The following is a 24,296-nucleotide window of genomic DNA, read 5'->3' as shown; positions in this document are numbered from 1 at the left end:
TACTTCCATATCTCCTTAAGCTGGCTTCTCCGACCCCATATTTCCTACCCCAAAATGTTGAGTGCAGCATTTTCTGAGTCCTGCTACATTTTTGCACGCTTTTACGGAAACATCCCGTATATGAGAAAGAAGTGTCGCTGTTTGAGCTATGGCAGCAGAGAATAGCGGAGGAAACGCGAGAACGGCGATGCGCTCGCCGACAGTGGCAGGTGCGAGAGCAGGCAGGCGCTGGCAGGTTCCGCGGGACTCACCTTGGCAGGTCTTCCCCGTGTAGCCCGGCCGGCAGGCGCAGTAGAAGGAGTCAACACTGCTCCAGCAGGTGCCGCCGTGGCGGCACGGGTTCACGCTGCACGCCTGGAACACAAACACACACAGCTGCGGTCTAAAGAACTACATTGCTCCCCAAGACTCAAGGAGGAACGACAGGGTGACGGTCGAAAAAACTGGAACTTGTTGTTGCTGAATGCGAATGTATACAGGGTGAGTCACCTAACGTTACCGCTGGATATATTTCGTAAACCACATCAAATACTGATGAATCGATTCCACAGACCGAACGTGAGGAGAGGGGCTAGTGTAATTGGTTAACACAAATCATAAAAAAATGCACGGAAATATGATTTTTAACACAAACCTACCTTTTTTTAAATGGAACCCCGTTAGTTTTGTTAGCACATCTGAACATATAAACAAATACGTAATCAGTGCCGTTTATTGCATTGTAAAATGTTAATTACATCCGGAGATATTGTAACCTAAAGTTGACGCTTGAGTACCACTCCTCCGCTGTTCGATCGTGTGTATCGGAGAGCACCGAATTACGTAGGGATCCAAAGGGAACGGTGGTGGACCTTAGGTACAGAAGAGACTGGAACAGCACATTACGTCCACATGCTAACACCTTTTTATTGGTCTTTTTCATTGACGCACATGTACATTACCATGAGGGGTGAGGTAAACGTACACACGTGGTTTCCGTTTTCAATTACGGAGTGGAATAGAGTGTGTCCCACTGGAAACGCGTCGACGTATGTGGTATCAGCATGATGGTGCACCTGCACATTCCGCAATTAACACTAGGCTGACCCTTGACAGGACGTTCGACGGGCGTTTCATAGGACGTGGAGGACGCATAAATTGGCCAGCCCGTTCTCCTGATCTTACACCTCTGAACTTCTTTCTGTGGGGTTCGTTAAAGGAGAATGTGTACCGTGATGTGCCTACAACCCCAGAGGATATGAAACATCGTATTGTGGCAGCCTGCGGCGACATTACACCATATGTACTGCGGCGTGTACGACATTCATTACGCCAGAGATTGCAATTGTGTGCAGCAAATGATGGCCACCACATTGAACATCTATTGGCCTGACATGTCGGGACACACTCTATTCCACTCCGTAATTGAAAACGGAAACCACGTGTGTACGTGTACCTCATCCCTCATGGTAATGTACATGTGCGTCAGTGAAAAAGACCAATAAAAAGGTGTTAGCATGTGGACGTAATGTGCTGTTCCAGTCTCTTCTGTACCTAAGGTCCATCACCGTTCCCTTTGAATCCCTACGTAATTCGGTGCTCTCCGATACACACGATCGAACAGCGGAGGAGTGGTACTCAAGCGTCAACTTTAGGTTACAATATCTCCGGATATAATTAACATTTTACAATTCAACAAACGACACTGATTACGTATTTGTTTACATGTTCAGATGTGCTAACAAAATTAACGGGGTTCCATTTAAAAAAACGTAGGTCTGTGTTAAAAAACACACTTCCGTGCATTTTTTTATGGTTTGTATTAACCAGTTACACTAGCCTCTCTCCTCACGTTCGCTCCGTGGAATCGATTCGTCAGTATTTGATGTGGTTTACGAAATATATCCAGCGGTAATGTTAGGTGACTCACCCTGTATACATTGAAGAATTATTCCCCAAAATATTATGCACGAACTCCAAAAATTAATGATTCTGTGGGCTCTTCACGGTAAATGCTAACTGCCAAACAGTTGCAGGATAGAGATTTATTGAAATCCTTGACCACGGTTTCGGTATATCTAAATATACCTTCATCAGAAGCAAAGATACACTAAAATCACATCCTGCAGTGGAGATACATAAAACAACTGCGCCAAAGGCGTCGCCTTGTTGTGTATTGCAAGTCTACTTGCAGAATTCACCAACGGTGACGCTAAAAGGCAACAAGTGACATAAAGTGGGAATACTTAAGACTGGACAATTCTGAATTAAAAAAAAAAGTTGAATGACGTAATACCAGAAGATGCAATGAAAAGAAGGTAGCCGAAATCCTGTGTAGTAAATTAAGTCACCCCTAAGCAAAACAGCTCATGTTCTTTTTCCCCAGTGGTGTTAGACCTTTTTTCTTTTACATAAATCAAAAATGTGTTAATAACTTCACAACTTATTGTACACTGAGAAGTATAAGACATTAAGTGTGCCTTATGCTATTATCTTTCGTTTCACGCATCATATAAACGAACGTTCGGCGCTTTGGAACATTTCAACAATAACTGAACAAAGCTGCAGCTTCCTTTCTCCCTTTCTTCTTCTTAGTTATGGTGGTGCAATCATCGTAGTGCCAAGTAATCCCACATAGTTCTTATGGAAGACTATATTATTTTTTGATATTGTGTTATTGTTTGCTGTTTTACTTTCATATGTCAGTGAAAATCTTTGAAAACGGCTGATCTATGGTAAATTACGAGAGTAGTGATAAACCAGATCATTCAAATTGCTGGGTTGTTTTTGGGACGTGGGTAACGCAGCGTCTGCGATCTTTTCGTTTCCATCCCGTCTAAAAGTTCTGTGTTGTGTGGTGTATGACAGCATGTCTCCTGTTGATATAATACCAGAAGTCAGATGCAGTTTCGCAAGTTAACTTCTTAATTATTATAGCGTTGAGACCACATGTTTCACGTTTCAAAGTAGTGCTGCGATAGATGTTGTATAATTTTTCGTTAGTTGCTCTTTTTTCGTGGACAATCACGTACCACTTGGCTTTAACACAAGTGACAGAAGTTGCTGTGTAGATTCCGTCAGATGACATCCCACTTTATCTGAGGGTAGATCTCCCACAGATGATTTAGTTTTCTGTTCTTCGTTTATTAAGATATACTGTCGATCGCACTTGGTGTATACGGAGATGAACTCAAGAAAATTTGACCAAGTATATGTTAAACCTCTTCGTGTCGCTGTCATGTCGAATGGCCGCTCCAAGCTTACTGGCCACCATCAGTTAAGGTCGTAATATTCTTGGTACAGAGTGTTCATGGGCATCCATTATATTTACTCTGAAATCCTTTGTAGCTGCTCTGAAAAGCGTGTACAACAGGCTGTGACGTCAGCACTACGCTTTCGGCGCGGACGGCAGAGCGGTTATTTGTCCAGAAACTGATGGCGAGTGGGATAGATGCTCACTTTCTTCCCCACAGTATCATACCTGCCTCCCACTACGCGACACGTGGGAGCATACTTTCATCTGCTGCAACTGGGCGATCGGACTGTAAAGAAGAGGCCCTGCTATGGTCACTAGGGCGGCAACTTAGCAAGCGAATTTCGTCGTAGCTCAGGATGCCAGTACATCGGGATTCACAAATTTGACAAACAGGAAAGCCGACTGCTAGGACCTGTGACCTTTACGTCAGCGCCAGGTTGAACACTGGCAAAGTAGCGATTTTGGGGAAGTCTCTGCTGATGTCAGTTTTGTACTACCAACATTACCCACATCGCCATCAGTGCTGGATTCCAGGTACCCCCAGAGTGACGCGCCCACAGTGTATCTAAGGCCCTCCACTGGCTGTGGGTGCCGGCTGCACAGCGCACAATGCAGGGTTTATCGTGAATGCCGTCTTTACCTTCTTGGATCATCACTACGGAAATGTCCTTTGTTTCTTTAATTGGGAGTGTGATACTGGAACCAGTGTTATGGGCTAACCCCAGTGCGATTTCTCTTTAGTCTGCGACGACTGTGCAGCTTTAGGATTTTGACTGCTCGTGTCTGCTTTCTGCATCATCTCTACAAGAGCGTCTGCTGCCGAGCATTAATAAGCTCGTGTTCGTGTACATACCAACTCCCTAGTACGGCCCAAACGGACCGCTGTGTCGTCTTCTGACACGGCGTCACTAAGATGCGGTGTGGCGGACTTGTGACCAAATTAGGAGAAATATTTACACAACATTAGTCCGGAATTAAATCACTAGGGGAAGTGGGAGCCAAAAGATCATTAGAGTTGGTTTGCAGAATATATGAGTCTGGAGTCACACCATCAGACTATCAGAAAAATCATTGTAATTTAATTCCGGAAGATACAATGGTGGCAATAAAAGAAAGGCTCAAGAATGGAGCGAGAATAGGAATGATTTTAACTCTGACTGCGAAAATGATTTTCAGAATCTTTTTTTTTTTTTTTTTTTTTTTTTTGTGCGTTGATCACTTTCAGTAACCAGCGCCGTCCTCAAACACACATAGTACACAAGGCGAATAACCTAAAATTTGCATCCAAATTTCGTGGGAGTGGCAAGTGTTACTAACGTGCGGCTGTTTCTGAATGGGTTGGCAGTAAGGGGCTCGTGTTGTGTTAGCTAAGAAACAGATTGTAATAATACTTATTGTATTTCTTGTGCAAATATACATTTTTGAAATGTCTAAATGCCAGTTGGCATTAACACATAACAAGTTGGGTAAATTATAATGTTATTTTGCGGCTGCGAGGTTACGTTCGTCATGTGAACTCGTTGCAGCAGATCGCCGGTAGGAAAGCCGAGCAGAAACCTGCCGTACTGCAACTCGCACCAGGTTGCATAAACGCTAACTATTCCAAAAATCGGGAAAAGGTTTTGAATGAAAGGTGGAAATACTGGCAAATCTTCGGTGTATTCTGATCCTTGAGACGCACACTTTCATTGCCAAGCCCGTGATAATCTTAAAACCGTCATGCACAAAACCTGTTAGCAAGTTTATGGTAACGTATTTCCCGAAGTCTGAACAGCTGCTAAGCATGGATTGTTCTTAAATGGATATATTCCCCCTACTATTATGTTTATCGCAGTCTAACGCACACATGTTTTTAGTCACCGATCTGCCCAATATGCCATGCAGAACTACTGTCCTTTCTCATACACAAAATTACTTAAAAAGTCCGTACTTTCTAAAAAATACACCAGAATAAATATACCTTCTCTTCAAAACACTTTTGAAACATGTAGTACAACTAAAACCGGCAAATTATAACTTCCTTTGGAGGTCATACTATGTACGACCGTATCATTGAAAGACTGGACTCCGAATCCCTTAGACTGCTGTAAGCATTCTCTATCTCCAAGAGAAAAGACTCGCGAAGAATATTCTGTTCTTAATGGTCAGTTTTCTTTAAGCCCAATAGAAAAGCATCATTCTCCCGCGTTAGTTCATGACTAACCAATCAACAAATAATACATTCTCGAACTGAATTTTTAACCCGAAATAAATATTTAACATTCTGATATTTTGTTTATACTTTATATTATTAACTATTTTCATTTTCACTCGAATTAGCTTTCCTTTTACAATAGAAAAGCATGATTCTCCCGCGTTAGTTCATGACTAACCAATCAACAAGTAACACATTCTCCAACTGAATATTTAACCCGAAATAAATATTTAACATTCTGATATTTTGTTTATACTTTACATTATTAACTATTTTCATTTTCACTCGAATTAGCTTTCCTTTTACGATAAACTTACTTAACACATTATAATACAAAATTCACCATCGTCTGCATTCAGACTACCTGAAAACTATCCCACGCTAGTGCTTACAGCGTTCATCAGTAGAATAATGATCTACATATTTACTTTATACCACTTTCACGCATCATTCACACTACTAAAAGCATATATCAAATTGTACAAACGTAAATAAACAAGAAAGCCTTCTAGAAATGAACAGAACAATTCACAAAAACTTTCTTTTGACCTGTTTCCTGAATGTCTCTGCGCACTACTGGATTCTAGTGGTCAAAATTCTTAACTACATTATAGTTCTCTCTACTTAGTCCTCTCAGCCACTGTCCTCTAGCAGATGAAAATTAGAATTACGTACTCGACTGAACTCGCTTCAGACCGTCTGTCACTGCACACGCATGAGTCATTCTCCCTGTACACAGGCTCTAGACAGGAGCGATATAAGACGCCACGCCTCAAGTGGTGTTCGCTGCAGGATTATAGTGCGATTCATTTACGAGATATCGCATTTTGAAAAGTTCCCACACCGACACTTGTTTAATACCTGTGGTAGCACACACTAAAGAGCAACAAAACTGCATAAATAAGTTATGAGGATTCCGAACAGTAAAAAAGAAACTGACCACCGCAGATTGTGTTCAAAATGGCACCGGCAGCGGCAATACACGGTTCCAGTCTGGTGTGGAATGACTGCTCCACGCGTGCTAGCATTTCAGCGAAGATGTCCAAGCAGGCTGCAGTAATACGTCACTGCATATCATCGAGTGTAATTGGCATGTTCTCGTAGACCCCGTTTTTCAGCCTTCCCCACAGAAAAGTCTACAGGCATCAAACAATGGGAACGGGGCGACTAAGGTACAGGTCCTCTACGTCCAATCTAATGAATTCGAAACAATTCGTGAAGTTACAATGTTACTTATAATCCATCTTGATTGCAAAATAATTATTCATATGATCGGTTTCGGTTCTTCTAGAACCATCTTCAGATCTCATATTTCGTTTACAGGAGTAACCCGTCACATGTGACGCAGCATGTGACCCATCATGTGAAAGTTGCTGTATTTGGACGGGTTATTCCTGTAAACGAAATATGAGATCTGAAGATGGTTCTAGGAGAACCGAAACCGATCATATGAATAAACATTTTGCAATCAAGACATATTATAAGTAACATTGTAAAATTACTGATTGCGGCTATCCTATCAGTCATTATGTCTGTTTTCGCAAAATTCGTGAAGTCATGCTGTAATACTTCGTGTACTATGGGCTGGATAGCCATCATTTTGGTAACACAGGTTCCTCCTTGTCTGCAGAGTAAAATCTTCAAGACTCCGTGGAAAATGGTCTGTTAGGAGGCTTCGATACTTGTGCGAGTACAGTGTTCTGTCGATGAAATAGGTCCTACGACCTATTGGTTCATTAGCCCACACCACACGTTTACACTCCATGGACCCTGATGTTCCACCTGAAGAGGCAACAGGGATTGCTAACAGACTAATAGTGCATTTTTCGGCAGTTTACCTGGCCATGACTGGTAAATGTGGCTTCATCACTAGACAAGAAACATGGTACATCTGTAGTATACTGTCTTAATGCCCATGTGCAGAAGTTTACACGATTCTCAAAACCGTTTCTATGCTCTTGATAAAGAGACAGATGATAGAGATGGAACCTATGTCTTTGGAAAATGCGTAGGACATCTGCCTGAGTCATGAACTGCAACAACAGCAATAACTTTAATTTCCCTCTTATCTGTCGTCACTTGTTTATTTCTGTAACATTGTGTAGGTGTTATGCAACCACTTTCACGTAACTGGGTGAAGAGGTTGATAAGTAATTGCCTAGATGGCTGACGTCTACTGTGGTGTGTTGCCGCATACACCGTACAAAAACTAACTGCATTCTTCCTACATTCCCCATACAGCACAAGCGTGTCGACTTCTTCTGCATTGGTAAATCCCATCGCCCACTCACGATACGCTGCTTAGACTGTCACACAATAACTGACCAGCAACTCGCAGTGCACTCAAGGAACGCCCAACCACACTATAAGCAAACATAACAACATCGTACCTAGCAAGTACTCAGATTGAATGCCACAAACAAGTGTCGGTGAGGAAAAGTTTCAGAATGAGTTATCTCCTACGCGACTCGCACTAGAACCCCGCAAGAAATACCACTGACATTATATTTTACCCAACTTTTACTTTGTTAATGTCGTAGGCATTGTTCCATTTAAAGAATTGTATGTTTTCAGAAGAAATACAGTTTCTAAACATTATTACAATCTGTTTGTTGGCTAGCAATACGAGCCCCCGATTACCAACTTATTCTGTGAAAACCGCACATAAATAGCACTTTGACTTTCCGTAATATTTGTGGTACAAGTTTGAGATGATCACCCCGTATATACATTTAATCGATATGAGGTATATTTTTCAAGGGTCAAAGCTTGCTGTCATCATCATCCACCACGTCGTGCACCGTAAAACCTGTATTAGGAAGACTTGTCTGGAGGCATTTGTCTGGAGGGTAGCTCTGTACGGAAGTGAAATGCGGGTGCTAAGCAGTTATAACAAAAAGAAAATTGAAGCTCTTGGTAATCTTTCAGAACATTTCTCGTGGAGGGAATAACGTTCGTGGAGTCACAACTTCTGTTCCGTTCACCGCCATCGCCTACCGTCATGGTATGAATGGACCGAAAAGTGTCATATTCTCACTGAAAATGGCAACCATTGTATTTTATAAATATTTTATTGTGGTAAAGACTGTTTTTAACCCATTTTAAAGAAGCTTTTGGAACGTGGTCTATAGAAAAATGCTGTAGATTTCACAGGTAGAGCCGGCCGCGGTGGCCGAGCGTTTCTAGGCGCTACAATCTGGAACCGCGCGACCGCTACGGTGGCAGGTTCGAATCCTGCCTCGGCCATGGCTGTGTGTGATGTCCTTAGGTTAGTTAGATTTAAGTAGTTCTAAGTTCTAAGGGACTGATGACTTCAGAAGTTAAGTCCCATAGAGCTCAAAGCCATTTGAACCATTTTTCACAGGTAGATCAAATAATTCAAAAAATGTTCAAATGTGTGTGAAATCTCATGGGACTTAACTGCTAAGGCCATCAGTCCATAAGCTTACACACTACTTAACCTAAATTATCCTAAGGACGGACACACACATCCATGCCCGAGGGGGGACTCGAACCTCCGCCGGGACCAGCCGCACAGTCCATGACTGCAGCGCCCCAGACCGTTCGGCTAATCCCGCGCGTCTGGTTTTGTGTGTACCACAAGTGCTTCTGTGTGGTTGAGCTGAACATGTGGACATCGGTAAAAGTTTTGTGAAGCTTAAGTATGGTGGACTATTTCATGTAGCTTGTTATTCATGGATTATGCTTCGTAGTTTGACAGTTTTTACTCGCGTTTTCCCCTGCTCGTTTCAGAATATTGCGTCTTTCTATGTTGCTCTAGCTTAGACGCACGTTTCACTGTACAAATTTAAGTTTCGATGCGCTTCCGAATATCTTTTTTTTTTTTTTACTGTTTTGTTTGTTTGTCGTCCGCGAGTTTTGAATCTGTTTCCACTTTTTTCTCTTTATTCTGCGCCCGTGAATCTGCATTTGTGTGTGTGTGTGTGTGTGTGTGTGTGTGTGTGTGTGTGTGTGTGGGTGTGTGTGGGTGGGTGGGTGGGTGGGTGGGTGTGGGTGTGTGTGTGTGGTTTTTAAACATCGTTGGTTTACTAATTTAGAGCTCTGATTAATTTGATTGGCAGACACAGTACACACACAATGTAAACTAAAATGTAAGGTGCACATATATCATATTTCCTAACCTGACATAATCTGTCTATGTGTATTCCAGAAGAATAAACGGAAAAAAAGCCCACTGATGATACTACAACCTTGGTAAAACATATTTGGCTATTAAAACAAAGCAGTAATTTGTGTACTTGGAAAAAGGCTGACCCACCCTTAACTGATAATGGCTTTGCCTTATTACATTGAAAGGGACGCACGCAGTTGGCATTTACATATGAACAGACATGACGAGCAAGCATCTTCCATAGAAACCTGTGGAAACAGGAAACAGTCTCTCTACTAAATTCGCCTTCCCATTCCCTGTAAATCCTCCAAGTATTCTGCATTTAAATTTTTCGCTATTTTTCCGCGTAGCAGCAACATTTTTCCTTCGTCGCGAAAGCGCCTCTGGGGGTAAAAAGGAGATCCTTTTAAAACGTGGAACAACAACAAGAAGATTACAGGCGGCGACCCGGCTGCTCCCCCGGCAGACATTCCATGGAAATGACTTCCTCGCGGCGGAGCAAGAAGTTTGCAGCAACGTCGCAGCCGCTTCCGAGAGCGGGCGGCTAAAGTGATTTAGCGTCGCGGTAGGATGTCGTTAGCTGCAGGGGCGTGTTATCCAGAAAAAAAGGAGGAGAAAAAAAAACATGCCTGACGAGTCACTCGTGCCTCTTAATCCGCTTACAAGCCGCGGGCGGGACAAGCGCCGCTGCCCCCCCCCCTCCCCCCCCCCCCCCCCCCAAAATAACTGTGCAGCATCTGACCTCAAAGTCCTAAAAACATGAAAGGACGGCGGACCGGTACTACCATTTGGGCAATCTTTGATTATTTCAGAAGTAAAGGCCGTGTCGGTGCCGTAAATTAACAGCCTTGAATTGCGTTCTGGAGTATTCGATGCACAATTTCTATTTGTATTGAGTATCGTGTTACCATGTGGCTATATTTCATATACATTGCCCATTATGTAGTATTATTTGGAGAAGTTGAAGATTATACGTTAAATTACAAAGCTGATATTTTAAATTAGATATTGCCAAGGTTACATACAATTAAAATAAAACCATTACATTTATTCTAATAACAATGCCACTGTGTAGCGCAGCTTTTTTGCAAACTAAATTATCTTTCAGAAAGTTCTATAAAATTAGGATGCAAAAGCCAGACTGTTTAGCAGTTTATAACTTAACGTGTAAAGTAACTTGTTGCACGAAAAATAACCCAACACAGTTGGGTAATATGTAGATTCTAGTTGTTGTTGCTGTGGTCTTCAGTCCTGAGACTAGTTTGATGCAGCTCTCCGTGCTACTCTATCCTGTGCAAGCTGCTTCATCTCCCAGTACCAACTTCAGCCTACATCCTTCTGAATCTGCTTAGTGTATTCATCTCTTGGTCTCCCTCTACGATTTTTACCCTCCATGCTGCCCTCCAGTACTAAATTGGTGATCCCTCGATGTATCAGAATGTGTCCTACCAACCGATCCCTTCTTCTAGTCAAGTTGTGCCACAAGCTCCTCTTCTCCCCAATTCTATTCAATACCTCCTCATTAGTTATGTGATCTACCCATCTAATCTTCAGCATTTTTCTGTAGCACCGCATTTCGAAAGCTTCTATTCTCTTCTTGTCTAAACTATTTATCGTCCACGTTTCACTTCCATACATGGCTTCACTCCATATAAATACTTTCAGAAACGACTTCCTGATATTTAAATCTTTACTCGATGTTAACAAATTTCTCTTCTACAGAAACGCTTTCCTTGCCATTGCCACTCTACATTTTATATCCTGTCTACTTCGACGAGCATCAGTTATTTTGCTCCCCAAATAGCAAAACTCCTTTACTACCTTAAGTGTAACTCCCTCAGCATCACCCGACTTAATTCGACTACTATCAATTTTGCTTTTGTTGATGTTCATCTTATATACTCCTTTCAAGACACTGTCCATTCTGTTCAAGTGCTCTTGCAATTCCTTTGCTGTCTCTGACAGAATTACAATGTCATCGCCGAACCTCAAAGTTGTTATTTATTCTCCATGGATTTTAATACCTACTCCAAAATTTCTTTTGTGTCCTTTACTGCTTGCTCAATATACAGATTTAATAACATCACAGAGAGGATCGCGGAGAGGCTACAACCCTGTCTCACTCCACTGCTTTCCTTACATGTCCCTAGACTCTTACAACTGTCATCTGGTTTCATACAAATTGTAAACTAAAGTAATTAAGTAATTTAGTAGAAGCTTACATGTTTTAGGTGTGATTGCTTGCAACTCATATTTTACTAAATGTTGTATAAAAGTGTTACAATGGAACTCAGAATTTCAAGCAATTTCTTCACTACAGCAGATATTGCTATTGGCCATAATTTGTGTGATGCTTAATTTTTCATTATAATTTTAGAACCGTACTAGTACCAATAATTTGTTTTTTCCATACAAGAACCAGAGGCGGGCCAAAGTAATTAGTGCTGTGTTGTCTGAACAAGACACAGCCAGGGCAAAAGCACCACGGGCATAAAGACGCGAGCTGGTGTCAGTGCCATAGAGACATGCCACTTGCGCGAGTTCCACCAGCGCCACGGGCGGCGTTGAGGATGATGATATCGACTTCGCCTCGGCCAATTGCCGGCCGAGTACAATCCGCCAATGACCGGACGACAACAGACAGAAGCCTACTCGGAAGATAGAAGAGCAGCTCTCGCCCACTTGGGTGTAGATCAACGTCCAGAGCTGACGTAGATGTACAGGGTGAAAAGTATTTATACCGACAAACTCTGGGAGGTTGTAGGGGACATCAAAACAAATATTTTACCCTAATGTCATTTTCTCCTACGGGGAGTATTTAAACCGGTAGAGGAATATTTCTCTGGCGGCAAATTAATTAAACCAATAAACACTTTTCCATTTTTTATGACCAAGACACAACACATTAACACAACCCAATTCCAATTACAGTAGATTTTCAAAAATGCCTCCACTGATACGTAAACAAAGGTTACACCGTCGGATCATGTTCTGTCCGACACGGGCAAAAACCCCAGGAGTATCCTGAATTGTTCCTGCTGCTGCTACTATCCGGGCAACCAGATTCTCTTCTGATGCAACAGGAGTTGCGTAAACAATGTTGCGCATCTCTCCCCACACAAAAAAGTCCAGAGGGGACATATCTGGGTATCGAGCAAGCCATGGTAGAGCACCACCTCTGCCAATCCACTTTTCTGGGAACCATCGGTCCAGGAATCGACGCACACTACGACTGAATCTGCCCGTCATGTTGGAACCATATGCGTTGTCTTGTAGGGAGCGTGGTGTCTTCCAGCAATTCTGGCAATGCTCTGGCGAGAAAATTGTAATAGTGCCTGCCATTTAATGGCCTAGGTAGCAGATACGTCCCAATTAAACAGTCCCCAACAACACCGACCCACGCATTAAGGAAGAACCGCACTTGATGAGCGCTAGTAAGTGTGGCATGTGGGTTATCTGTTGTGTTGGCTAAAGAGCCAACACCGTGTTACTAGAGGAGGCCTAAATGCACGCGTTTTAGCTCACGCAGGCTGGCGTGAGAAGGGAAGAACCATACTGACGTGAGGTCTGGAACATGACAAGGAATTAGAATTCAGAAAGCGGACGGAAGTAGTTTGATACTTAACTTTAATCCATTTAATGATGAACGTCGCTCTTGACGGTACATGATTCACAATATTATCAGTTCAGTAGACGTTCTTGAAGAATATGGCGCCTTGCTAGGTCGTAGCAAATGACGTAGCTAAAGGCTATGCTAAACTGTCGTCTCTGCAATTGAGAGCGTATGCAGGCAGTGAACCATCGCTAGCAAAGTCGGGTGTACAACTGGGACGAGTGCTAGGGAGTCTCTAGACTAGACCTGCCGTGTGGTGGCACTCGGTCTGCAATCACTGATAGTGGCGACACGCGGGTCCGACGTATACTAGCGGACCGCGGCCGATTTAAAGGCTACCACCTAGCAAGTGTGGTGTCTGGCGGTGACACCGCATTATCCTCACTCCAACTTTGCGAATTGTGCATGTTGGATACTCCAACCCGCCCGAGCGTTGCTTTATCGGTAAACAACACAGAGGATGGTAATGTAGGATGAATTTCACACTGTTCCCGGTACCACTGCGAAAACTGTGCTCTGGGTGCATAAACAACTCGCTGTAAGTGAAATGGACGTAACAATTGCTCTCGAAGGACTGTTCTTACATTCGTCTGATTCGTCCCCATGTTACGTGCAACTGCACGAATGCTGATTGAAGGACCCCGCTCCACATGCTGCGAGACATCTTCCTCAAATTGCAACGTTCTTACCGTGCCACGGCGTCCCCGTCCAGGTAATCTGCTAAATGACCCGGTCTCAAGCAGACGTTGGTACACAGCAGCAAAGGTCGTATGATGCGGGATGCGGTGATTAGGATATTGTTGTTGATAAACCCACTGTGCAGCTCGTCCGTTGTGGTGCACTACGTAGTACGGACCAACCATATCAGTGTACTCACCCGATGTGTATCGCTTCATTAGTAAACAGAGACAATGCACTACTAAGCTGGTGGACAGCAGTTGCCTACAACTGAAGAGCGTAATACACCCTCTAACAACTGAAGAGCGGAATACGGCCTCCACCAGTTTAAATAATCCTCACAGGAAAAAATGACATTAGGGAAAAAAATTTGTTTTTATGTCCCCTACAACCTCCCAGAGTTTGTCGCTTTAAATACTTTTCACCCTGTAGATAGTGAACGTCGTTTAGTGAACTCTTAGGATTGAACAGACAGTTGTTGTAAATTGCATTTGCTATGTACTGTGAAGTTTACCTACGATTATTTGCACTCTGCCACTGAGGGCCATTTATGCGTTACATTGCATGCAGTGTTGCAGACTTAATCATTCAACAAGTCACAAAGATAATTAAATCTTTTTAACTCATTTGTGTGACTTTGTTATTAATTTGTTGGAGTGTTGTAAAACCTTCGTTCTCCTGTCCTGTTACCTGACCCTGGGGCATAGCTGTGTAGTAGTGGCAGGGAGAAATTGTCTTAGCGGTGTACTGCACCAGAAGCCGTTTCACGAACCCACAAGCTCGGCCTACAGTAACTACAGTGGCAATTCGGCCTCCAAAGCAGTTTTGATGAGGCCTTTACAAAACTGGCGACGAGGGTATGCAAAATTTAGTTGTCAGTTACCAGTCGGATCATGTGAGTCGTTAATGGTAGCATTAGCGAGTTCTTAGAAACGAGTAAATGATGGAAATTTGTCAGTACAATACTGGTGGACGCTTTATTTCAAAACGTTGACCTATGTAAATTGTTACAGAATTCAGCACTGTCTAACAAGCCAATGGAGCCAGAACTCCTGCGCGCAAGCAACATGTACAACAATGAGGATCACCCGGTAAGTCTTGAGATAAATAACCCCTATAAAAGTAACGTTTTTCCTCTAACAATTCTATAATTACAAAAACTTCTCAATTTGCTGTCGAGAAAAATGCAATCATTAATTAAAACTTTACTGCGAAGTGTTACCTCTTCGTTAAGAATAGCGACGCTACAGTGAACTTTTAACATTGCAGCGTGTCAGCAATCGTGGATAATTTAATGATTGTAAAGAATCCGCCTCGATTTCAAACACAACCGGATGTTCACCTAGGTTTTGGTGCGTATAACCACGCCTTCCTCGGATCACACTAAAACTACGAACTGCCTAAAGAAACATGGTCCAACATTAACTAATGTTGGACCATGCCTCTTTAGGCAGTTTGTAGTTTTGGTGTGATCCGAAGAAGGGGTGGTGATCCGCACCGAGACCTAGGTGAACATCCGGTTTCTATTTGCAATGGAGGCGGTTTCCTTATAATCATTCAACGCTACAGTGTTCGTAACACATTCATAAGAATTGAAATCCCCATTTGGATTTACAAAGAGTACTCTGCGGTATTGGTTCCTAACTGAGTTTGCATTTATCACGAATCTCACACCCAGCGTAAAGTTACAAGTGACGGGAAATACGAGAAGGTGACTCCTGTACATAAGAAGTGTGAAAGAACAGCATCCTCGACATTACAGACCAATATCTTTAACATCGGTTTGCTGCAGAATACTTGAATATACTCTCACTTCGAATATAATAAATTTCGTTGAGTCGGACAAGAGTCTTTCCTCGGATCAACATGGCTTTAGAAGGCGTAGCTCTTGCGAAACTCAGCTTGCCCTGTTCACACATGATGTACTGCGAACTATGGGAGAAGGCCAACAGACAGATTCCATATTCCTTGATATACGAACAGCATCTGACACGTAGTCCAACTGTACACTATTAAAGAAGGCACGAGCACACGGAATAGGTTCCCAGATACGCGAGTCGCTTGAAGGCTTCTTTGAGTAACAGAACCTAGCGCGTTGTCCTCGACGGCAAATGCTCATCAGAGACAAGAGTATCGTCAGGAGTGTCCCAGACAAGTGTGACAGGATCGCGGTTATTTTCTGTATACATAAACGATCTGGCGTACGGGGTCGGCAGCTGTCTGTGGTTATTTGCTGATGATGTTGTGGTGTACGGGAAGACGTCGAAGTTGAGTGACTGTAGGATACAAGATGACTTAGACAAAATTTGTAGGTGGTATGATGAATGGTAGCTAGCTCTAAATGTAGAAAAATATAAGCCAATGCAGACGAGTAAAAATAAAAAGAAACATAATCTACGAGTAACATTGCAAAGCGATATGAAATCAATCGAGCATCTAAGGATTGTGATAGGGAATGCGAATGGTCGACTTCGGTTTATTGGGAGAATTTTAGGAAAGTGTGTTTCATGTGTAAAGGAGACCGCGTCTTGGACACTAGCGCGACCCACTCATGAGTACTGCTGAAGCGTTTGGGATCCGCGACAGGTTGGACTAGAGGAACATATCGAATCAATTGAGAGGTTTCCAGTTTCAGTTGAGGGGCTGGCCGTAAGATTTGTTACCGGTAGGTTAGAACAACAAGCAAGTATCACGGAGACTCTTCGGGAACTCGAATGGCAATTTCTGGAGGGAATCCGACATTATTTTAGGGGAACACTATTGTGAAAAGTAAGAGCACCAGAATTTGAAGCTGACCTCCGAACGATTCTACTGCAGCCAACTTACATTTCGGTTAACGACCACTAAGATTAGTGAACCAAGAACTCGTATGGAGGCATATAGACACTCGTGTTTCTATCGCTTTATTTACGAGCGGAACAGGAATGGAAAGGACTAATAGTGGTACGGCTGCACTCCCCCACGCACCATACGGTAGCTTGTGCAGTATCTATGTAAATGTAGAAGACAGAAGTCTATACAGACGCATGGAAATATGAAGTAAAAAACGTTTAAAAATAATGGTTAATGTGGAAAATTCATTATACAGGATAACTCAAAAAATTAATAGAGCGGTAACAGAGGATTATGAGTATTTAATTCTTAGCGAAATATGGTTAATAATTACAGCTAATGCAATATCACAAATACTCCATAATCCATTTTTAGCCGATCATTCTGATGCATACGTGGAGTCACCAAAGAGAGCGCGCTGGAAACGTTTATTTTGAGTTTTTTTCGGCAAATGAGGCACATACGCTATGTCTCTTACATAACGCCATAACACGAAGCCTATTGTTGTCAGATCTGCAGATACAGGTGGCCAAGAACAGAACACAGTGTCGGTGTGTCCGATACAACCGACGCAATGGTTTCGAAAAGGTTGATTAAGAGATGTGCGAACCTTCATACACCAATTTGGGAGAGATCTATCTCAGCAAGAATGTACCACGTGGAACTAGTAATACGCGCACAACAATCCTTTAGAAAATAACAGATGTGTCAGATGCACCGGAGTAACACGTCAGAGTAAAGTGATAGACGACACAACGATATTCTCAGAAATCCTCAATGGCTGTGCCTAAATAAACCGTCTGACAAAGTTAGTGGAGTATCCGGAAAACATACTCGCTTATCAGTATATCTTCGCAGAAGTACAAATCATCAACGAATATATAAATGATTACAGCTCCAATTGTCTGTGACAGACAGGACGGCTACTACAGTGCATTAGTATTCATCGTATTTGATACTGAATATAGGTTCCGCCTTTTATGCAAAACACTTTTTTTGTTGTTACCCAAACATGTTTCAGCACCACTGTGCCATCATCACTGCTTTTTTATTGAAAAACTGTTAAAAGTGAACATATTTTAGGTTGTAACTGATCTAACAAAATGAGGCGTTAAGGTATTTTTTGTTCGTTCTTTTACCTTTTAGCCCTCATTTTCACATTACGCGGCTTTGCAGGACCTTCTGTATGGTGTCCTGCAGTGATAGCTTTTCATCTGCGAACTAAACGATGTAAATGTGAATTTCATCAGCGAGTTGACGTCTCCCTTGATTTTTAAAAACGTGATTTTGGTGTGGCAAAATATTTTGCGTATGTATTTGTAATTACGTTTTTGTCATAGGTCCATTTTCCTTGGCGTTATAAGGGCACTTCATGCATATATTAAATGTGCTTTGTATAATTTTGGTTTAACAAACGCCTTTTCACCTCGCAAAACGAGGTGTGAACAATGTTGTATCTCCTAACACCGTCGGCGTTCGTTTTGTTCCTGGGTGAGATGGCACCAAATTTGATTGTTGTTTGCTTTTATCTCTCTTTTTCTGTGTGTGTGTGTGTGTGTGTGTGTGTGTGTGTGTGTGTGTGTGTGTGTGTGTGTGTGTCTGTGTGTGTGTGTGTGTGTGGGTGGGTGGGTGCCGGCCTGAGTGGCCGAGCGGTTCTAGGCGCAACATTCTGGAACCGCGCGACCGCTATGGTCGCAGCTTCGAATCCTGCCTCTGGCATAGATGTGTGTGATGTCCTTAGGTTAGTTAGGTTTAAGTAGTTCTAAGTTCTAGGGGACTGATGACCTCAGAAGTTAAGTCCCATAGTGCTCAGAGCCATTTTTTTGTCTGCCTTTTGTTATTTTCTTCTGTATGTGGGAGTTTTCTTCTATGCTTAGCTTGTGGTATAGACTGTGGCTGGATTTCAGTATTTTTAAATCTGTTGCTATTTTATATGGGTGGTGGTTGTGGGCTATTAGGTGGTCATTAAAGTAAATGTGCTAACGGTGGTGTTAATTTTTAGAGCTCTGAGGTGTTCATTGCTTCATAATTCCATCTTGTTTGTCTTACGTATACTGATTGGCAAGTGTTGCATGTAAATTCATATATTCCCGATCTGCTGAATTTATCTGTGGATGTCTCCCGTGTTCTGAGTTTTTTCTGTGTTGTGTTGTCTGTACTATCCTACTTGAAGTCCCTGTTTCTTCAGTTTGTTACCTATTCCATAAACGATTTTGGTATTGTAGGTGACTATGTATAAGTTTGTTTTGTTTGTGTGTTGCAGTGTTGTGTCTTGCATGTGGTCAATGCTTGTATGTTGTGTTGTTCTGTGTTGTGTAAGGTTTTCTTGCTTGTGTTGTGCGTTCGTCACTTTTGTTTGTGTGTTGCACTGTTGTGTCTTGCATGTGGTCAGTGTTTGTATGTTGTGTTGCTCTGTGTTGTGTAAGGTTTTCTTGCTTGTGTTGTGCGTTCGTTAATTTTCTGTTTACAAAACTTTTTGGTTTAATTTCACTAGCATATGGGGCTTGTAAACATTTTCCTCTGCTACATGTTTTGTTGTGTTCAGCTCCTGTGTGTAATTCTGTTTGCTTATGGGTGTTCTGTTCAATTTATGGAGCATGAATCTGAAGCTTGTGGGCTACCAGGTGATTCGACAAATTGTGAATGTTGATCATGGTTTTCGTTTTCTTGAATATTATGAATTATTCGGTGCTGTTCGTTTTTCGTATTGTGAGATCCAGAAAATTTAATGTTAACTTAGACCACGGCTATCATGGTACGATTGGTTAATACCACAGGCAGCACAGATTCCCCGGTCAATATCCTAGACAGCATAATACTGCTCCCTGCGGACTGCGTCCGTGGTGTCGAGCATGTTCGTCGGGATGATTGCGTAACCTGACACGACCATTGCCCTGGTGCAACAAGAAACACCATTCGCCTGACCAAGCGACTCTTGTGTACTGGTCCATGTCAATTTGATAACCTCCAACCCCTATTTTGTGATGGGATTGATCGCCCAACTATTCGTCGCTCACTTCTGATTTCATCGTCTTCAACCTCTTTCCATACATCCTCATGACAGTACGACACAAGCAGCCCCTACATGGTCAAACAGCGAAGACGGCCATTCCAGATACGTACATCCAGAATGAATAAATTTATTCAGGTGTGGTTTTCGCCAAGTTATAGCAGACAATATCACCAATTTTCTGACGTTCTCAAATAATTTTTATCATTTATAGTCGCCGAATTACAACACCGACTTTGGTTTTTTTGTTCCTAATGGAACTGCATAATTGTTTTTCTGCGGCGTTTGAAAGAAGCTTCGAAAATAATGTCAACAACACAACGTGTATGGAACTCGATCAAATACTATCAAGATAACAGGGACGTAAACCACTGTCCCGTCGACAGGAGAAGAGGCCTATACAGCAAATACGAACAAGAACGAAACTCAGGTACGGGTTCGGGTTCGGTTCGAGTCCTCCCTTGGGCATGGGTGCATGGGTGCGTGTTGTCGTCAGCGTAAGCTAGTTGACGTTAGATTAAGTAGTGTGTAAGCCTTGAGACCGACGACCTCAGCAGTTTGGTCGCGTAGGAACTTACCACAAATTTTCAAATTTTCCAAGCCCTCAAAATGTTGACCCTGAGCATTGCTACATGCTATAAAGTGACTCTAGAGAAACAATACTGCGCGTTGAATTTCATCTGGAGCTTACAGCAGCACGGAACCACGTTATGAGGCCTTCGGCACTCTTCAGTGTTTCCTAACCGAGCTCTTGTTTTAATTTTCGGCAACAGATAAAAGTATGGAAATGTTAAGTTTGGTGAGTGTAGAGACCATTTTGCTTTTCCTACATGACCATTTCAATGCTCGCCAGATTCCCTTAGGATGGTGTGTCATAGCATGTGCGAAATGGGAGGGACATGCGTGATGTCTGATTGCCTTATGCCCAGTGGCATTTCTTCCAGTAACTGCGGCATCAGTGTATTTTTCCAGAATAGACACCAATGAAGCGGACCTTGAAAACACAAGCACTAAACGAAGGTAGACCACAAGTGTTGCTTTTATTCACTTCCATGAGTCAGCGTGTATTTTCAACCAGTGATAACTGCATCTTGTGGATATTGACATGCTCATGTTTTCTAAACGATGCTTCTTCCTTAAACAAAATTTTTGTACATATGTCCCATCACTGTGCTCTTTTCATCGATAACATTCGAAGAACTGTAACCAGTTCTGTAAGTCACTGCCGTAGATACAGCGAAATCTTAAGAGAAGGAAATGAGATGGAATGTAGTTTTCGCAGAACACTCGTTTGGTTAGTCCCTACTGTAATTCCGAGATGCGTCTTAGAGACATTTGCTTTTCGTGTTACTGTTGCTAAAATGTTACTCTGATTTCTTTCAGCAGGTGCTCTCCTTCTCCTTGGTTTATTTTATTTTCCACATTTCGAGTTTCTAGAAGTTTTTTTTTGTACTTTCTGGATACTCTTCAGCATACAATCACACCGCTGCTCTAATAGTTTGGCGAGATTCGCCACAAACGGTACTCACTTTTCAGACAGTCGTGTACATTGTGATGCCTCAGCATTTTTACGAGCAAGTTATCTGATCGCTGCAATAACAGAACACAGGCTGATACACACTCATGCACATAAAATAAGGATAACTGCAGAATGTAGTGCCGTAAATAGAACTATTAAAAAAGGTAGGAAGATTTTTCTGTTTAGCAAAAGTTAAAAAAATGCAGATTTCAGAGTACCTGATGGCTCAACACAAACGTTTTGTCTCAAGTACAGATAGTGTTGAGGATCACTAGACAAAGTTCAAAACCATCGTACGATATGTGTTAGATGAGTATGTGCCAAGAAAGATCGTAAGAGATGGAAAAGAGCCACCATGGTACAACAACTGAGTTAGAAAACTGCAGCGGAAGCAAAGGGAACTTCACAGCAAACTTAAACATAGCCAAAGCCTTGCAAACAACAATTACGCGAAGCGAAATGTAGTGTTAGGAGGGCTATGCGAGAGGCGTTCAATGATTTCGAAAGTAAAGTTGTATGTACTGACTTGGCAGAAAATCCTAAGAAATTTTGGTCTTACGTCAAAGCGGTAGGTGGATCAAAACAAAATGTCCAGACACTCTGTGACCAAAATGGTACTGAAACAGAGGATGACAGACTAAAGGCCGAAATACTAAATTTCTTTTTCCAAAGCTGTTTCACAGAGGAAGACTGCACTGTAGTTCCTTCTCTAGATTGTCGCACAAATGACAAAATGTTAGATATCGAAATAGACGACAGAGAGATAGAGAAACAATTAAAATCGCTCAAAAGAGGACCTGATGGGATACCAGTTAGATTTTACACAGAGTACGCGAAGGAACTTGCCCCCCTTCTTGCAGCGGTGTACTGTAGGTCTCTAGAAGAGCGTAGCATTCCAAAGGATTGGAAAAGGACACAGGTCATCCCCGTTTCCAAGAAGGGACGTCGAACAGATGTCCAGAACTATAGACCTATATCTTTAACGTCGATCAGTTGTAGAATTTTGGAACACGTATTATATTCGAGTATAATGACTTTTCTGGAGACTAGAAATCTACTCTGTAGAAATCAGCATGGATTTCGAAAAAGACGATCGTGTGAAACCCAGCTCGCGCTATTCGTCCACGAGACTCAGAGGGCCATAGACGCGGGTTCCCAGGTAGATGCTGTGTTTCTTGCCTTCCACAAGGCGTTCGATACAGTTCCCCACAGTAGTTTAATGAAGAAAGTAAGAGCATATGGACAATCAGACCAATTGTGTGATTGGATTGAAGAGTTCCTAGATAACAGAACGCAGTATGTCATTCTCAATGGAGAGAAGTCTTCCGAAGTTAGAGTGATTTCAGGTGTAACGCAGGGCAGTGTCATAGGAGAGGCTTTTTGCGGATGATGTTGTGGTATATCGAGAGGTTGTAACAATGGAAAATTGTACTGAAATGCAGGAAGATCTGCAGCGAATTGATGCATGGTGCAGGGAATGGCAATTGAATCTCAATGTAGACAAGTGTAATGTACTGCGAATACATAGAAAGAAAGATCCCTTATCATTTAGATACAATACAGCACGTCAGCAACTGGAAGCAGTTAATTCCATAAATTATCTGGGAGTACGCATTAGGAGTGATTTAAAATGGAATGATCATATAATGTTGATCGTCGGTAAAGCAGATGCCAGACTGAGATTCATTGGAAGAATCCTAAGGAAATGCAATTCGAAAACAAAGGAAGTAGGATGCAATACGCTTGTTCGCCCACTGCTTGAATGCTGCTCAGCAGTGTGGGATCCGTACCAGATAGGGTTGATAGAAGAGATAGAGAAGGTCCAACGGAGAGCAGCGCGCTTCGTTACAGGATTATTTAGTAATCGCGAAAGCTTTACGGAGATGATAGATAGATTCAAGTGGAAGACTCTGCAGGAGAGATGCTCAGTAGCTCGGTACGGGCTTTTGTTGAAGTTTCGCGAACATACCTTCACCGAGGAATCAAGCAGTATATTGCTCCCTCCTACGTATATCTCGCGAAGAGACCATGAGGATAAAATCAGAGAGATTAGAGCCCACACAGAGGCATACCGACAATCCTTCTTTCCGCAAATAATAAGACACTGAAATTGAAGGGAGAACCGATAGAGGTACTCAAGGTACCCTCCGCCACACACCGTCAGGTGGCTTGCGGAGTGTGGATGTAGATGTAGATGTAGATCTGGCGCTAATGGCATGGGTACATAGGTAACACATACGACACAGATCTGTAAGCCCACGGTATTGGTGATAAGTTGAGAAAACCGTACCGAAACACATGTGCTACAAAGCGCCACTGCCTCCTGCGCATTTACCCCGACATCAATATGGGATATGGTCACCATGCACACTCACACAGGCCACATAACGGGTTGGCAGACTCTGGATCAAGTGGTCTAGCAGTTGCTGGGGTATAGCCTCCCATTCTGGCATCATTGCCCATCGCAGCTCGTGAAGTGTCCTAGGGGTTTGAAGATGTGCAGCTTTTCGTCGACCGAGAGCATCCCAAACGCAGACGTGCACGATGGGTAAGTCTGGAGAACAGGCAGGCCACTCCATTCGCCTGATGTCTTCTGTTTCAAGGTACTCCTCCACGATGGCAGCTCGGTTGGGCCGTGCGTTATCAGCCATCAGGTGGAAGGTGGAACCCACCACACCCCTGAAAAGGCGGGCATACTGGTGAAGAATGACGTCCCGATACACCTGACCTGTTACAGTTCCTCTGTCAAAGACATGCGGGGATGTACATGCACTAATCATAATCCAAATCCACACCATCAAACCACGACCTCCATACGGGTCCCTTTCAAGGGTATTAAGGGATTGGTATCTGATTCCTGGTTCATGACAGATGAAAACCCGGCGAGAATCACTGTTCAGACTATACCTGGAGTCGTCTGTGAACATAACCTGGGACCACTGTTCCAATGACCATCTACTGTGTTCTTGACATCAGGCTTTACAGGCTCTCCTGTGACCAGGGGTCAGTGGAATGCACCTTGCAGGTCTCCGGGCGAATAAACCACGTCTGTTCAGTCGTCTGTAGACTGTGTGTCTGGAGAC

The 24,296-nt window shown here is 42.7% G+C and overlaps 1 protein-coding gene across 1 annotated transcript in view; it reads right to left on the bottom strand.

Annotated features, from left to right (window-relative positions):
* Positions 1–24,296, bottom strand: part of LOC126456182 (delta and Notch-like epidermal growth factor-related receptor) — a 554,374-nt gene that overhangs the window by 38,253 nt on the left and 491,825 nt on the right. The window contains exon 11 of the mRNA XM_050091938.1: positions 252–354. Within this exon, the coding sequence (XP_049947895.1) occupies positions 252–354 (103 nt within the window). The remainder of the gene's footprint in view (positions 1–251; positions 355–24,296) is intronic.

Source organism: Schistocerca serialis, chromosome 1 (genome assembly GCF_023864345.2).
Source record: "Schistocerca serialis cubense isolate TAMUIC-IGC-003099 chromosome 1, iqSchSeri2.2, whole genome shotgun sequence".
Classification (NCBI taxonomy): domain Eukaryota; kingdom Metazoa; phylum Arthropoda; class Insecta; order Orthoptera; family Acrididae; genus Schistocerca; species Schistocerca serialis.
The sequence above is the reverse complement of the archived record's forward strand: the minus strand, read 5'-3'. Positions and strand labels throughout refer to the sequence as shown.